Source organism: Oncorhynchus masou, chromosome 30 (assembly GCF_036934945.1).
Source record: "Oncorhynchus masou masou isolate Uvic2021 chromosome 30, UVic_Omas_1.1, whole genome shotgun sequence".
Classification (NCBI taxonomy): Eukaryota; Metazoa; Chordata; class Actinopteri; order Salmoniformes; family Salmonidae; genus Oncorhynchus; species Oncorhynchus masou.
The window spans coordinates 57,293,072-57,311,198 of record NC_088241.1 but is presented as its reverse complement, the minus strand read 5'-3'; the positions used below and the strand labels follow the sequence as shown (position 1 = coordinate 57,311,198).

The window sequence follows — 18,127 nt, the reverse complement described above, 5'->3', positions numbered from 1 at the left end:
TATTATTCTACAATGTAGAAAATTGTAAAAAAAGAAGAAAAAAATAAAGAAAAACCCTTGGATGAGTAGGTATGTCCAAAGATTTGTCATATGACTGTTAGAATGAGGAGCCGCTGTTCTCCAAAGACGGTCTGAAGTTGTTCTTCACCAGAGCCATCCCACAGGGAGGCAGGGGCAAGTTCTTCCACATCTCCATGTCCATCACACAGGTACTGTACACTCCTTTTCTACACTCTCTATTCTGTGTTCTGCATGTGGGCTTCCATACGCTTCCTACAGAAATGTACAGCATAGCATAGACAACACCACTCCAGAAGGTGAATGGGCAAGACCAAAAATGTACAGTAAGTGCCTTTGAACGGGGTATGGTAGTAGGTGCCAGAACTGCAACACTGCTGGGCTTTTCATGCTCAACAGTTTCCCGTGTGTATTAAGAATGGTTCACCACCCAAAGTACATTCAGCCAACTTGACACAACTGTGGGGAGCATTGGAGGTCACATGGGCCAGCATCCCTGTGGAACGTTTTCGACACCTTGTAAAGTCCATTGTCCCAACGAATTGAGGCTGTTCTGAGGAGAAAAAAGGGTCGGGGTGCAACTCCATATCAGGAAGGTGTTCTTAATGCTTGCTTTACTCAGTGTGTCTATCTCTTCCTCCTTCCCTCTCCAGCCCAACACCAGCACAGACACGCTGCAGTCCATCACGTCTGGAGACTGGGACGTCACCCAGGTCCTGGCCTACAACGAGAACATCCAGCTAATGTGAGCTCCTGATGCAGCTGGGCCACACACACACACACACACACACACACACACACACACACACACACACACACACACACACACACACACACACACACACACACACACACACACACACACACACACACACACACACACACACACACACACACACACACACACACACACACACACTTACATGCCTTCACATGTAGTATACACACATTCTTTGCTGTGATTATAACACAAACACCCATCCACAACAAAATTCTCTCTCTCCCCCTCACTGTCCCTCTCTCCGGAGTAGAGTAGAGTATTTTTTATCCTCGGGGGGCATGTAGTAAAAAACACATTGGATTCATGACAGTAAAGTAAATAGGCAGTTAACGTCATAGATTCAGCCGGTGGTAACTTTTGGAATAGATACCAACTGGAATGCGGTTTTAACCAATCAGCATTTTGGATTAGACCCAACTAATGTATAAATGACAATAAATATACTTGGGGAGCCGCTCTGAGAGAAGCAACCTAACTTCATCAAACAAGAGATGCTGGAATCCCTTCAGAATTAATTGCACCTTACGCATGACCCCCCCCCCCCCGTCAAATTTGTTCCTGGCCTACTTAAGTTTCAAAAAACATCCTCACCTCATATTCCATCTATGTTACATCTCTTCCAATGTCAAGACCTGCTGTTGGAACTGTTGGTACTCTTGCTGCTTATATCAAGCCGACAAGTTTCTGTTCAACTGTACCGCTGGAGTCCGCTGCACTCTTTACACTAACCTACTTTTGTCACTTTGTAGACTCCTTACATTTGTGACTACGGAAATGCTTCAATGACGGAATGTTGTGTGCACCCATGCATTTGTTATATTATGTATTAGTTGAACATATGTCCAACTTGAAATGTTTATTATTATGTATCTTGCAGATACTTCTTGAGCACAGAGGACGATCCGAAACGCAGGCACCTCTACAGGTAACACATACATAGCTCTGAATAACTGTCTCTAATTCTGTCCTCTTCTGTTGTGCCTAGCTATGTTGCACCCCCACCCCCCACCCCCACCCACTTGGTTACAATTTAGGTGCCAGATGTCCTGGATGCTTTGAGGGGCTTTGCTCTCAGTCTGAAAAATATCTAGGAGAAAGACTTGGCTCAATGTCCTCTTGTTGTGTTTGCAGTGCGGACACAGTGGGCCCTTTCAACAGACGCTGTCTCTCCTGTGACTTCTACGAAGGTTGTGGCTACGTCACAGGCTCCTTCAGCCACAGCATGAGCCTCTTCCTGCTTAGCTGCAAAGGTGGGAGCCACCGGTTGATTGGTCTGTCTCTCTCCCCAAGTGATCTATTTTTTCAGTCATATGAACCTTTGGTCCCTCACCTCTGAGAGACACTCTGAGACAATGAATTCAATGTATATGTTGGTTACAGATGATATTTGGTCACAAACACAATCATTTGTTCAGTGTATTTCAACCAAGGCCTCTACTCAAGAGGGTCTAACAGCAGCAGCCCAAATATTCAAGTTTCAGGTTAATGTCATGTGCAGTGTACAGAAATGCCATTCTTGTAATTTCCAAACCCAGCAATGCAGTAATCAATATCAATGTAGCACTAAAGATAAACATAAGGTTGAATAAAACTAAAATCAAATTGTATTGGTCACATACACATATTTAGCAGATGTTATTGCGAGTGTAGCAAAATGCTTGTGTTCCTAGCTCCAACATGAAGTGAGAAGTCGAATTTCAAAACAGAGCCAATTTAAATCCCTGATAGATATGGATGTGCTTGCACTTCCCAGGGCTTCCACTAGATATCACCGTCTTTACATCCTAGTTTTAAGATTATACTATAAAGGAGGGGCTCATGAGACCCATTTTAGTGAGTGGTCTGTCAGGGCGCCTCAGTCTCATGAAGCGTTCCCCCGAGAGAGTGTCCTCTCGTTTTAGGGCTTTTATTCAGACAATGAAATTCTCTGGTTGGAACCTTATTGATGAAATTTGTTAAAAACATCCTCAAGATTGATTGCAGACATGGTTTGACTTGTTTCTACAACCTGTAACGGAACTTTTTGAGTTTTTGTCATGGAGAAAATGGTCGCGCCTCCATGAAGATGGATTACTGGACTGAACACGCTAACAACAGGTGGTTAAATGATGGGCTTTATGGAAAAAAATCAGTCATTTATTGCCTTCTGATGAAGATTATCAAAGGTAAGTGAATATTTATAGTGTTTTTTCAAACTAATGTTGACTCCAAGATGGCGGAATTGTCTAGTTGTTTATAAGCAGGTACTGAGCGCCGTTCTCAGATTATGCTTTTTCCGTAAAGTTCTTTTTAAATCTGGCACAACATTTGCATAGAGGATCAGTCTATCTTTAATTCTGTGAATAACACTTGCATCTTTTATCAATGTTTATTATGAGTATTTCTGGGAAAATCAGCTGATGTTTTGGAATCAAAATATTACTGCACGTAACGCGCCAATGTAAACTGTGATTTTTGGATATAAATATGCACATTATCAAACAAAACATACATGTATTGTGTAACATGATGTCATATGAGTGTCATCTGATGAAGATCATCAAAGGTTAGGGATTCATTTTATCTATATTTCTGCTTTTTGTGACTCCTCTCTTTCGCTGGAAAATGGCTGTGTGTGTTTTTGTGACTTGACTATGACCTAACATAATCATATGTGATGCTTTCGCTGTAAATAATTTTTGAAATCCGACACTATGGGTAGATTAACAAGATATTTATCTTTCATTTGCTGTATTGGACTTGTTAATGTGTGAAAGTTACATATTTCATAAAAATATTTTTGAATTTTGCGCGCTGCCTTTTCAGCGGAATGTTGAGGTGGGGTTCCGCTCTCAAAGCACTTCATAATGACAGAAGTGAGTAAGAGTAGTTCAGTTACCTTTGCTTTCTTTGGTACAGGAACAATGGTGGACATCTTGAAGCAAGTGGGGACAGAAGATAGGGATAGGGAGAGATTGAATATGTCCTTAAATATTCCAGCCAGCTGGTCTGCACTCTGAGGACGTGGCTAGGGATGCCGTCTGGGCCGGCAGCCCTGCGAGGGTTAACACGCTTAAATATCTTACTCACGTTGTCCATGGAGAAGGAGAGCCCACAATCCTTGTGTAACATATAAGCTGGGAGTCGGAAAGCAAGTGCAGGTGGTGAGTTTAATAATAACCGGAACATAAACCAATACAAGAAACACGAGTAGCGTATAGACATGAACCATAGTCAATACTGCATGGGGAAGGGAACTAAGGAAATGACAGATATAGGGGATGTAATCAGTGAAGTGATGGCGTCCAGGTGTGTCTCATGATGAGACACAGGTGCACGTAATCATGGGTGTGTGTAACGATGGTTGCCAGAGCCGGTGGTGGGTAAACCGGCGACGTCAAACACCGGAGGGAAGGAGCGGGAGTAGACGTGACACCTTGGAGGCGTGCTGCGTTGGGGGCACTATGTTATCCTCAAAGCGGGCGAAGAAGGTGTTTAGCTTCATGGCTGGTTTTCCCTTTATAGTCTGTAGACCCTGCCACATACAGTGCCTTGCAAAAGTATTCACCCCCCTTGGCATTTTTCCTACTTTGTTGCATTGATTTTTATTTGGATGTCATGTGATGGACATACACTAAATAGTCCAAATTGGTGAAGTGAAATTTAAAAAATAATTTGTTTAAAAAATAAATAAAAAATAAAACATGGAAAAGTAGTGTGTTCATATGTATTCACCCCCTTTGATATGAAGCCCCTAAATAAGATTTGGTGCAACCAATTACCTTCAGAAGTCACATAATTCGTTAAAAAAAGTCAACCTGTGTGCAATCTAAGTGTCACATGATCTGTCACATGATCTCTATATATACGATCCCTATATATGCCTGTTCTGAAAGGCCCCAGAGTCTACAACACCACTAAGCAAGGGGCACCACCAAGAAAGCTGCACTATGAAGACCAATGAGCTCTCCAAACAGGTCAGGGACAAAGTTGTGGAGAAGTACAAATCAGGGTTGGGTTATAAAACAATATCCGAAACTTTGAACATCCCACTGAGCACCATTAAATCCATTATTAAAAAATGGAAAGAATATGGCACCACAACAAACCTGTCAAGACCAAAACTCACCAAAAGGCATGTGGGAGACTCCCCAAACATATGGAAGAAGGTACTCTGGTCAGATGAGACTAAAATGTAGCTTTTGGCCATCAAAAAAAATGCTATGTGTGGCGCAAACCCAACACCTCTCATCACCCTGAGAACACCATCCCCACAGTGAAGCATGGTGGTGGCAGCATCATGTTGTGGGGATGTTTTTCATCAGCAGGGACTGTGAACCTGGTCAGAATTGAAGGAATGATGGATGGCGCTAAATACAGGGTAATTCTTGAGGGAAACCTGTTTCAGTCTTCCAGAGTTTTGAGACTGGGATGGAGGTTCACCTTCCAGCAGGATAATGACCCTAAGCATACTGCTAAAGCAACACTCGAGTGGTTTAAGAGGAAACATTTAAATGTTTTTGGAATGGCCTAGTCAAATCCCAGACTTCAATCCAATTGAGAATTTGTGGTATGACTTAAAGATTGCTGTACCCCAGCGGAACCCATCCAACTTGAAGGAGCTGGAGCAGTTTTGCCTTGAAGAATGGGCAACAATCCCAGTGGATAGATACCCCAAGATACTTGCAGCTGAAATTGCTACAAAGGGTGGCTTTACAAAGTATTTGTTTCACAAAAATATATATTTTGCATCTTCAAAGTGGTCAGAATTTTGTATAAATCAAATGATACAAACCCCCCAAAAGTCTATTCTAATTCCAGGTAGTAAGTCAACAAAATAGGAAAAATGCGAAGGCGGGTGAATACTTTCACAAGCCACTGTACGTCTCATGTCTGAGCCGTTGAATTGCGACCTCACTTTATCTCTGTACTGATGTTTTGCCTGTTTGATTGCCTTACGGAGGGAATAACTACACTGTTTGTATTCGGCCATGTTCCCAATCACCTTGCCCTGTTAAATGAGGTGGTTTGCACTTTCAGTTTTGTGCAAATGCTGTCATCTTTCCACGGTTTGTGGTTTGGTTAGGTTTTAATAGTCACATTGGGTACAATCAATCAATCAAATTGATTTACAGTTGAAGGGTGTTGAAGGGTGGGCATTCTATGTTTTGTTCTATGTTTGTATTTCTATGTGTTTGGCCTGGTATGGTTCCCAATCAGAGGCAGCTGTCAATCGTTGTCTCTGATTGAGAACCATAGTTAGGCAGCCTGGTTTCGCCCTTGAGTTGTGGGTAGTTGTTTTCTATCTCTGTCTCTGTACCAGACAGGACTGTTTCGTTTTTGTTATTTTTGTTCTAGTCTTCAATGTAATGAAAAGATCATGAACACGTACCATGCTGCACCTTGGTTCTCTCCTTCTTCCACTTACGACGATCGTTACATACACTTAGGTTGGAGTCATTAAAACTTGTTTTTCAACCACGCCACAAATTTATTGTTAATAAACTATAGTTTTGGCAAGTCGCTTAGAACATCTACGTTGTGCATGACACAAGTAATTTTTCCAAGAATTATTTACAGACAGATTATTTCACTTATAATTCACTGTATCACAATTCCAGTGGTTCAGAAGTTTACATAAATTGACTTTAAGCAGCTTGGAAAATTCCAGAAATTAATGTAATGGCTTTAGGAGCTTCTGACTTTTTGATTCAATTGGAGGTGTACCTGCGAACCTACCTGTACCAGTACCTACCTTCAAACTCAGTGCCTCTTTGCTTGACATCATGGGAAAATCAAAAGAAATCAGCCAGACCTCCAAAAGTCTGGTTCATCCTTGGGAGTAATTTCCAAATGCCTGACGGTACAACGTTCATCTGTACAAACAATTGCACACATCCCAAACGTGAAGCACGGGGGTGGCAGCATCATATTGTGGGGGTGCTTTGCTGCAAGGTGCACTTCACAATATAGATGGCATCATGAGGCAGGGATATTGTGTGGATATATTGAAGCAAAATCTCAATACATCAGTCGGGAAGTTAAATCTTGGTCGCAAATGGGTCTTCCAAATGGACAATGAACCCAAGCATACTTCCAAAGTTGTGGCAAAATGGCTTAAGGACAACAAAGTCAAGGTATTGGAGTGGCCATCACGAAGCACTGACCTCAATCCTATAGAACATTTGTGGGCAGAACTGAAGAAGCGTGTGCGAGCAAGGAGGCCTACAAACCTGACTCAGTTACACCAGCTCTGTCAGGAGGAATGGGCCAAAATTCACCCAACTTATTGTGGGAAGCTTGTGGAAGGCTACCCGAAACGTTTGACCCAAGTTAAACAATTTAAAGGCAATGCTACCAAATACTAATTAAGTGTATGTAAACTTCAGACCCACTGAGAATGTGATGAAATAAATAAAAGCTGAAATAAATAACACTCTCTACTATTATTCTGACATTTCACATTCTTAAAATAAAGTGGTGATCCTAACTGACCTAATTTTTACTAGGATTAAATGTCAAGAATTGTGAAAAACAGAGTTTACATGTATTTGGCTAAGGTGTATGTAAACTTCCAACTTCAACTGTAGCCCTTGGTTCACTCCAGACTTGACTGCCCTTGACCAGCACAAAAATATCCTGTGGCGTACTGCATTAGCATCAAATAGCCCCCGCGATATGCAACTTTTCAGGGAAGTCAGGAACCAATATACAGGGGTAGTTAGGAAAGCAAAGGCTAGCTTTTTCAAACAGAAATGTGCATGCTGTAGTACAAACTCCAAAAGTTTTGTGACACTGTTATTAAGTTCATGGAGAATAAGAGCACCTCCTCCCAGCTCCCCACTGCACTGAGGCTAGGAAACACTGTCACCACAGATAAATCTACGGTAATCGAGAATTTCATTTTTCTAAGGCTGGCCATGCTTTCCACCTGGCTACCCCTACCCCGGTCGAACCCATATTCAGATAGCTCATGTTCTAAAAGAGCTGCAAGATCTGGACCCCAACAAATCAGCTGGGCTAGACAATCTGGACTCTTTCTAAAATTATCCGCAGCAATTGTTGCAACCCCTATTACTAGCCTGTTCAACCTCTCTTTCGTATCGTCTGAGATCCCTAAGGATTGGAAAGCTGCCACTGTCATCCCCCTCTTCAAAGCGGGAGACACTCGACCCAAACTGTTACAGACCTATATCTATCCTGCCCTGCCTTTCTAAAGTCTTCGAAAACCAAGTTAACAAACAGATCACCGACCATTTCAAATCCCACCGTACCTTCTCCTCTATGCAATCTGGTTTCCGAGCTGGTCATGGGTGCACCTCAGCTATGCTCAAGGTCCTAAACGATATCACAACCACCATCGATAAAAGACAATATTGTGCAGCCATTGTCATCAACCTGGCCAAGGCCTTCGACTTTGTCAATCACCGCATTCTTATTGGCAGACTCAAATGACTGCCTCGCCTGGTTCACCAACTACTTCTCAGATAGAGTTCAGTGTGTAAAATCGGAGGGCCTGTTGACCGGACCTCTGGTAGTCTCTATGGGGATGCCAAACGGTTCAATTCTCGGGCTGACTCTTTTCTCTGTATATATCAATGATGTCGCTCTTGCTGCTGGGGATTCTCTGATCCACCTCCACACAGACGACACCATTCTGTATACTTTTGGCCCTTCATTGGACACTGTGTTAACAAACCTCCAGACGAGCTTCAATGCCATACAACACTCCTTCCGTGGCCTCCAACTGCTCTTAATTGCAAGTAAAACTAAATGCATGCTCTTCAACTGATCGCTGCCCACACCCGCCCTCCCTTCTTGCATCACTACTCTGGACAGTTCTGACAGAATGTGTGGACAACTACAAATACCTAGGTGTCTGGTTAGACTGTAAACTCTCCTTCCTGACTCACATTAAGCATCTCGAATGCAAAGTTTAATCTAGAATCTGCTTCCTTTTTCGCAAACAAAGCACCCTTCACTCACACTGCCGTACATACCCTTGTAAAACTGACTGTCCTACCCATCTTTGACTTCGGCGATGTCATTTACAAAATAGTTCAACACTCTACTCAGGAAATTGGATGTAGTATATCACAGTGCCATCTGTTTTGTCAACAAGGCCCAATATACTACCCACCACTGCGACCTGTATGCTCTCGTTGGCTGGCCCTCGCTTCATATTCGTCGCCAAACCCACTGTCCCAGGTCATCTATAAGTCTTTGCTCGGTAAAGCCCCGCCTTATCTCAGCTCACTGGTCACCATAGCAGCACCCACCCGTAGCATGTGTTCCAGCAGGTATATCTCACTGGTCATCCCCAAAGCCAACTCCTCCTTTGGCCACCTTTCCTTCCAATTCTCTGCTGCCAATGACTGGAACGAATTGTAAAAATCACTATAGTCTTATATCTCCCTCACTAACTTTAAGCATCAGCTGTCAGAGCAGCTTACCACGCATTGCACCTGTACACAGCCCATATGTAAATAGCCCACCCAACTACCTCATCCCCATTTTGTTATTTATTTGTTTGCTCCTTTGCACCCCAGTATCTCTACTTGCACATTCATCTTCTGCACATCTATCACTCTAGTGTTACTTGCCAAATTTTAATTATTTCGTCACTATGGCCTATTTATTGCCTTACCTCCCTAATCTTACTACATTTGCACACACTGTACATAGATTTTTCTATTGTGTTATTGACTGTACGTTTGTTTATCTCATGTGTAACTCTGTGTTGTTTGTGTCGCACTGCTTTGCTTTATCTTGGCCACGTCGCAGTTGTAAATGAGAACTTGTTCTTAACTTGCCTAACTGGTTAAATAGAGGTCAAATAAATAAATAAAAATAAACTGTTGCAGCATAATTACTGGAGGCTGAGACAGGAGGGGTTGGGAGACACTGTGGCCCTGTCCGACTATACAGCCCCTGGGTGATGCCACTTGTCATGGTTCCTAAGAAGTGGGGCAAGCTGAGGTTCTGTGTGGACTACAGGTGGCTGAATGAGGTAACCAGGAAGGACTCATACCCCATACCTTGTATCGATGAGTCGCTGGACCTGGTTAGGGGGTCCTCCTGGTTCCCCTCACTAGACCTCCACAGTGGCTACTGGCAGGAGGCCCTCTCCCCAGAGGCCAAAGCCAAAACTGCATTCTCCACTAAGAGGACACTGGCAGTTCAAGGTCCTGTGCTTCGGCCTGTGCAACGCTCCAGCTACTCCCCTGACAGCAGTGTCTGGTATACCTCGATGACATCCTGGCCCATGGCTGCTCCTTCCAATCAGCCCTGGGACCGCTACAGATTGTGCCGGAGAGGGTGGCTGCCGCAGGCCTGAAACTCCACCCCGAGAAGTGCCACTGCATGAGAAGAGAGGTGTCCTTCTTGTGCCACCAAGTGGGGAAGGAGGGTATCAGCACCATGGAGGACAAGGTGGAGGCTGTCTGAGACTGGTACACCCCCACCGACCAGCATCAGCTGAAGATCTTCCTGGGCCTGGCCTCGTACTATAGGAGGTTTGTACGGGGCTTCTCAAGTGTTGCTGCTCCCCTGAACCGCCTGCTGCCGAAGGACAAGGCCTTCACTTGGACAGTGGAGGGTGCCTTTAACACCCTCAAACGTGCACTGATTGAGGCCACCTTGTTCGCCCCCCTGAGCTCTCTCGTCAGAGAGAGGGACTTGAGAGAGAGCTGTGTGCAGAGGAGGGGTCTGTGCCACAGTGTTTCGGGCGAGCGGGCATGTCTGCTGTGAGCTGCAGACTGTCGACGTGGCAGCAGCAGGGACGGGACACAGACCTACAGCCGGTGCTACAGTGGGTAGAGACGCAGCTGAGGCCACTGTGGGAAGAGGTGGCAGCGTTCGCACTCATGACCAAAGGTTGTGGTCAAAGTTTGAGAGACTGCGGCTGGCTGATGGCGTGCTACAGTGGGCTTGGAAGGAGTCAGCTACGGGAGAGGAGAGGTGGCAGGTGGTGGTCCCAAAAGCATTGCGGGAGGCTGTGCCCCAGAGCACTCATGGGGACTGGATACTTTGGGGTCACAAAAACACTCCGACGCCTCCATCAGGGATTTTACTGGGGGCAGCACAAGAGGGATGTGGAGGATTATTTCTGCCGCTGTGACAGCTGCACAGCGAGAAAGGGCCCTCCAGGCCGCTCTCATGCTCAGCTCCAACAGTTCCCAGTTGGGGCTCCCATGGAGAGGGTGGGAGTGGATGTAGTTGGGGCGTTCCCCACCACATACAGTGGAAAACGCTGAGTGCTCATGGCCATGGACTATTTCACAAAATGACCCGAGGCTTATGCTCTACCTGACCAGGAGGCAGAGACCATTGTCGATGCCCTGACAGCGGAGATGTTCAGCAGGTTTGGAGCTGCAGAGTCCAACAACAGAGACCAAGGCAGAAACTTTAAGTCCTGTGTGTTTGCCACCATGTGTGAGAGGCTGGGTCTGCACAACACCCGCACTACTCCTCTCCATCCTCAAAGTGATGGCCTTGTGAAACGCTTCCACAAAACGCTTGGACAGCAGCTGGCCATAGTCTCTGCCAAACACCAGCGCGACTGGGACAGGCACCACTCCGCTGTCCAAGACTCCACCTCCTGCACGCCTGTCCTCCTCATACTGGGGAGAGAATTCCACACCCCTGCAGAGATGGCATTTAGTCGGCCACTGGATAGCCCTCCTGTTCCCCCGGGGCCGGAGTATACCCGGAGACTCCAGGTACGCCTGGAGACAGCCCACACTTTCACCAGAGAGCAGGTGAATGGTGAATGCAGGTGTGAGGCAGAAGAGGAACTATGATGTGCACACCCAGAGAAGGCACTTTGTGGCTGGGGAGCTGGTCTGGGTCTACAGCCTCCTCAGAAAGAAAGGCAGATGCCTGGAAGGCTGGCGGAGAAGTAATGGCGAACTGAACAAAGTTATGTAGAGCACCTAAAGATAAAACGTAATATTCAATATCGGCAAGTTAGACTAAAATATTAGCACTACACAAGCTGGTGGGTGATAACCTTTAATCTGGATAATAACATGAAACAAATCTTAAGACTAGAGACATTTATCGACAAATATTACGAAAACAAGCAACACCCAAACATGACGGAGAGTAAGACAAGGGAACCGATTCCAAAATGAAAATGTGACTCTTCTACTGACACAGACGATTTAATTCTTTCACCACCGGGAATGGTAAAGGTCGAAACTGATCTGTTAAAATCAATAAATGACAAACTGGGTATACTTGAATTAGTTAGTAAGGATATAAAAGAGTTGAAGGCGAGCCTCAAGATGAGTGATGAAAAAGCTGGGACATTGGAGAAGTAAACAAACAAGCTAAAAGGGACAGTCAATAAGATTGAAACCAAAGTGAATTAACTTAAAAAGGAGAACACCGTTCTGAGAGAAGCCTTACTGGACGTACAAACTAGGTCAATGAGAGAGAATCTGGTACTTACAGGTATCCAGGAGAAAGAAGGGGAAGTTCCTGAATCTGTAGTTAGAGAGTTCCTCCTTACAGCGCTTCAGATCCCACGCGAAGTTATCGACAAAATCCAACTTGAACGTGTACACCGCTTCGGACAGAGAGACCAAAAACATCACTGCTCTAGAGGAGATCTGCATGGAGGAATGGGCCAAAATACCAGAAACAGTGTGTGAAAACTTTGTGAAGACTTACAGAAAACGTTTGAGCTCTGTCATTGCCAACAAAGGGTATATAACAAAGTATTGAGAAACTTTTATTATTGACCAAATACTTATTTTCCACCATAATTTGCAAATAAATTCATAAAAAATCCTACAATGTGATTTTCTGGATTTTTTTTTCTCATTTTGTCTGTCATAGTTGAAGTGTACCTATGATGAAAATTACAGGCCTCTCTCATCTTTTTAAGTGGGAGAACTTGCGCAATTGGTGGCTGACTAAATACTTTTTTGCCCCACTGTATATGTATGAAAATAGCATCTATACACTTCCTGATAAACTCAGTCACCGTATTCATTGATGTTATTCTCAGAGGCTACACGGAACATATCCCAGTCCGCGTGATCAAAACAATCTTGAAGCATGGATTCCGATTGGCCAGACCAGCGTTGACTAGACCATAGCAAGGGTACTTCCTGTTTGAGTTTCTGCATATAGGAAGGGAGGAGCAAAACGGAGTCGTGATCAGATTTGCAGAGGGCAGGGCCTTATAGGCCTTTCGAAAAGTTGAGTAGCAGTGATCCAGTGTTTTTCCAGAACGAGTACTACAGTCAATGTGTTAGTAGAACTTCAGTAGCATTTTCCTCAAATTTGCTTTAAAATCCCCAGTTACAATGAATACGGCCTCAGGACATGTGGTTTCCAGTTTGCATAAAGTCCAGTGTAGTTCTTTGAGGAACCTCGGGGTATTGGCTTGAGGGGAATATTTATGACTGTGAATATAACCAAAAAGAATTATCTTGGGAGGTAATATGGTCGGTATTTGATTGTGAGGTTTTCTAGGTCGGGTGAACAAAAGGACTTGAGTTTCTGTATGTTATCACAATCACACCATGAGTAGTTAGTCATGAAACATACACCCACGCCTTTCATCTTCCCGGAGAGTTCTTTATTCCTGTCTGCGAGATGTACTGAGAACCCAGCTGGCTGTATGGACGTGGACAGTATATCCCGAGAGAGCCATGTTTCTGTGAATCCCTGATCTGTCTCTGAGCTAGTCAATCCCTGATCCTCACACTGAGCTAGTCTACTTTATTATCCAGAGACTGAACATTACATTCTGGGCTAATGTAAGAAATAACCCACCAAAAAACAAAATACTGCAATGTTGCATAGGAGCTAGAAGCAGAGCTGCCATGTCTGTAAGCACCATCTTCTTCCATCCTGCCTCTTGGCCACTTTCATTTATTTGACATGATTGCGATATCATTACAGAGCTGAGAGAGATTGTCTGGCCTACTTTGCAGAGCCACAAATGTTTCTTTCTAGCATGTTCTTAATTTGCTAAGTGCATCGATCATTTAATTATGTTTCCCCTCCAAGTGCAGTGATGTGGTTTAGGAGACAGAGAGAGTATATTTCTACAGGGGCTTGTTTGTTTGCAAGCTAGCTCCAGAACACTCCAGAAACTATTTTGGCTGTGTTAAATTAATTGAATAAGCTAACAATAGCCTCCCCAACAATCGCAACAATGTCTGGAAAGGATATGTTGTGCTTGTAGAAAAACATGTTTAGCAAGAATTATTAGAGACAACGTCAGGCTTTCAGACTTTGATCAATGATGTTTTGATTTTGTGTCTGAACTTTGAGGCTCAATTATGTTGTGTCTCAGTCTTCTATCGACAAGGTGCAATTTTAAATTACAGATTCTAAAGGAAAACATTTATTGAGTTCAGATGATTTGATTTGATTTGATTTTCTTACGAGTCTTTTTGCAAGTCTTTTTAGAAATGGATAACTAAATAACCCTTTCCCATCCTCTTGCTTCCCCAGAACTATGGACAGTGGGGACACATTTTGAACCATGCAGTCACTGTTGTACAGATGTAGGATTTTAATTTGATCACCCTGTTGCATGAGAACTGTCCTACAATGCAGGAAATGTAAAATGTGTAGTGTATTTGCAGTTTAAAAAGACTTCTGATGTTTGTAATTTTCACACAATGTATCAACCCCTACAATAATGTAAATTAATTATAATCAACATAATAATTCACATTTCCGGTTGCTGCAGGATTATTTTCTTGCTGTAGCAAACTGGCTCAAATTAAGATCCTAAGTCTGTACATGACAAGGAGCCACAGGATGTACTATTAAACCGAGACAAGACCGAGACGAACCAGAGTAGTGCCACCACAAACTAATGGGCACGATGTCTGATGTTGATGTCTTATTTGGTCACATTTGTTTCTGTTTTGGTCTTTCTCCAGGCCCTGATGTCCCGTTTGTAGCAGTGTACAGCACACAGGACAGACAGAGTGAGTCTTCTAGTTAAGATTCTATTTGGATTCTGTTGCATGAAAACATAGGTTAGGGGTACTCAACTCTTACCCTAAGTCCCGGAGCCTGCTGGTTTTCTGTTTTACCTCATAATTAATTGCACCCACCTAGTGTCCCAGGTTTAAATCAGTACCTGATTAGAACAACGAAAAAGGCAGTGGAACTGGCTTTCAGGTCCAGAGTTGAAGGTCATGGGCCATAAGAGGAATACATCACATAGAAAAATAGACCACCCAGACACACAATGTATGATCTTTATCTCCTCTGTCTTCAATATGCCTTTTTCTCTTGACACACACACACACACACACACACACACACACACACACACACACACACACACACACACACACACACACACACACACACACACACACACACACACACACACACACACACACACACACACACACACACACACACAAACTCCATTATACTCAGTTCTGATTGCTGACTTGCCATGTAACTGTCAGGGAGAAGATGATTCATGTCAGGATGCAGAGGATTTGAGGATCACTATGCACACACAAACGCGCACACACACCTGTAGGACATCCACTCCTCTCCATGAGTAGAACATTCAGCATCACCCCTGAAATATAACTCTTTAACACCATGGAGAGAAAACAAATCTATCTCTGTGTTTACAGAATAAAAGCCCTGCCCTCCACCCCTGATTCACAAAATAATCACCCACAACTGTGTGACCTCATCAAACAGGGACAGCATACTAAGATTTACCATTGACTGCACAACAAGGCCAGTCTGCTTTCTGCTGTCACTGTTTGCAGCCTCAGCCCAGTCGGTTGGCAGACACTGATTACATTACCTAACTGGGTGGATGCCCTCATAACAACATGACCTTCCCACTGTAATGAAAGACGTTTCCTGTCTTTGTTTACGGTTAATTACAGACAGCATGTACACTTGGAGGACTAGCAATGTGTACAAAGTGCACTCTATAGTCATATTTTAGTGCATATAGTAGTAAACAAAATTCTAAACAAGCTACTTTTGGCAGGAACTCTGCTTTCTAACTGGAACCATTAAAGTAGTTGTGAAATTAGAATTTAATTGCTGATGTGGCGGGGATAAAAACCATGCTGCATTACTGTGTTTGTTGTGTACTCTGTGGAGACCACACGCACCCACACACACACACACACACACACACACACACACACACACACACACACACACACACACACACACACACACACACACACACACACACACACACACACACACACACACACACACACACACACACACACACAGTCAGTCAGGAGAGAACACTCTCCCTGATCAAAACACCCACTCCTTTTGTTACTAGTCCAATCTCAGCATGCCAAGATAAGGCTTGTCAAGGCTCAACTTGAGGGCCCCTGATCTTGGTACCAGCCATTATGAAGTCTTAATTTATATTTACAGCCTACATTGCTGATCTGTCTTTATCACAGTGTGTCAGTGGATACAAGGAGGGTGGGAGAGAGGGAGGGAGACAGGGAGGGCGGGTGGGAGAGGGAGGGAGGGAGATTGGATTTCAGGGACTGAGACATAGAGCGATGCCTCTGCATTCTGATAACTTCCCTCTGTTCTCTTCTATTATGACATGCTGTAAGCATTGCTTCATAACAACTTCCAGCCCAACGTTCTACCACAACACCTATGCCCTTTGAACACCTACAGTATGTGCCCTTAGACCATGGTAGCCATTGCAACCTTAGCCATAAACTAAGGCCATGATGTTTATCACTGCAGAGGTGTTTGACCTGGAGACCAATGAGAATCTGAGGATGAGGCTGGACTCCATGCAGATGCCCCGCGTGGAATACAAGGAGATCAACATTGAGGATTACAGTACGCTATGTTCCGCTCTAACAATAAGGGAATGAGATTTCAGCAGCACATTTTACATAATGAAAATGTATCTGCTAAAGTCTGTTTTCTTCAGATGAACAGATAATGAAGCCATAGTGCTTGTGTACAACATGCGTACTGATCACTCTTTCTCTTGTTGTGTAGCACTAACGATGCAGATCCTCAAACCTGCCAGCTTTGTGGACTCATCGCACTATCCTCTGCTCCTCCTTGTGTGAGTATACAGACCCTAACACACACACACACACACACACACACACACACACACACACACACACACACACACACACACACACACACACACACACACACACACACACACACACACACACACACATACAGAGAGAGACCAAAAATGTATTTTACCCTAACCCTTGACCTAACACCTAACCTTAATTCTAACCCTAATTATAAACCTAAACCTAAACCCCATGTCTAAAATAGCCATTTCCTTGTTTTACGATCCTTGTGAGGACTTCTGGTACCCACAACGATAGAAAAACCAACCCACACACACACAACTGCTCTAGCGACTATGGTGTTGTATACAATGTAGCTATCCATCTCCATTGTCAGGTCTTGACACACAGAGACCTTCAGCTCCTCCATACCAAGTGCTGCTTCATCAGGAAAGATACAGTGCATTCAGAAAGTATTCAGATCCCTTTACTTTTCCCACATTTTGTTATGTTACTGCCTTAACCTAAAATGATTCAATTGTATTTTTTCCTCATAAATCTACACACAATAGCCCATAATGACAAAGCAAATATTACATTTAGGTAAGTATTCAGTCCCTTTACTCAGTACTTTGTTGAAGCACCTTTGGCAGCGATTTCAGCCTCGTGTCTTCTTGGGTATGAAGCTACAAGCTTGACACACCTGTATTTGGGGAGTTTCACCCATTCTTCTCTGCAGATCATCTCAAGCTCTGTCAGGTTGGATAGGGCACGCCGCTGCACAGCTATTTTCAGCTCTCCCCAGAGATGTTCGATCGGGTTCAAGTCTGGGCTCTGTCTGTGTCACTCAAGGACATTCAGAGATTTGTCCTGCAGCATCTCATGTGTTGTCTTGGCTGTGTGCTTAGAGTTCTAAGAATAAGGCTGTAGCGTAACAAAATGTGGAAAAAGGGAAGGGGTCTGAATACTTTTCAAATCCACTGTAATCACCCTCCAACTCTGAGCTTTAATCAGGGCTATTAATCTAAGGCAGAGAAGTGGCAACTCGTTCTCCTCCGCACTACCGGTAATTACACTGCAAATGAGGTCTCCATCCCCCTTTAATTAACCCTCCTATCCTCCGCTATCACACTATCTCTCCATGCCCTTGCCTGCAGGTTGGAGAAACATACACTAGACTATAACTTTTAGTTTTTTCACCCTGGTTTATCTCTGGATGGAGTGGCACTACTATAAAGACAATGAGTGGCACTACTATAAAGACAATAAGTGGCACTAAAAAAAAATCAATGTATAACACAATAAT

At 43.9% G+C, this 18,127-nt stretch overlaps 1 protein-coding gene across 1 annotated transcript in view; it reads left to right on the top strand.

Moving 5' to 3' along the window:
• Positions 1-18,127, top strand: part of LOC135522869 (dipeptidyl aminopeptidase-like protein 6) — a 320,112-nt gene that overhangs the window by 294,504 nt on the left and 7,481 nt on the right. Inside the window, exons 13-19 of the mRNA XM_064949517.1 lie at positions 102-209; positions 672-763; positions 1,677-1,724; positions 1,931-2,049; positions 14,692-14,739; positions 16,523-16,621; positions 16,787-16,856. Coding sequence (XP_064805589.1) covers positions 102-209; positions 672-763; positions 1,677-1,724; positions 1,931-2,049; positions 14,692-14,739; positions 16,523-16,621; positions 16,787-16,856 — 584 coding nt within the window. The remainder of the gene's footprint in view (positions 1-101; positions 210-671; positions 764-1,676; positions 1,725-1,930; positions 2,050-14,691; positions 14,740-16,522; positions 16,622-16,786; positions 16,857-18,127) is intronic.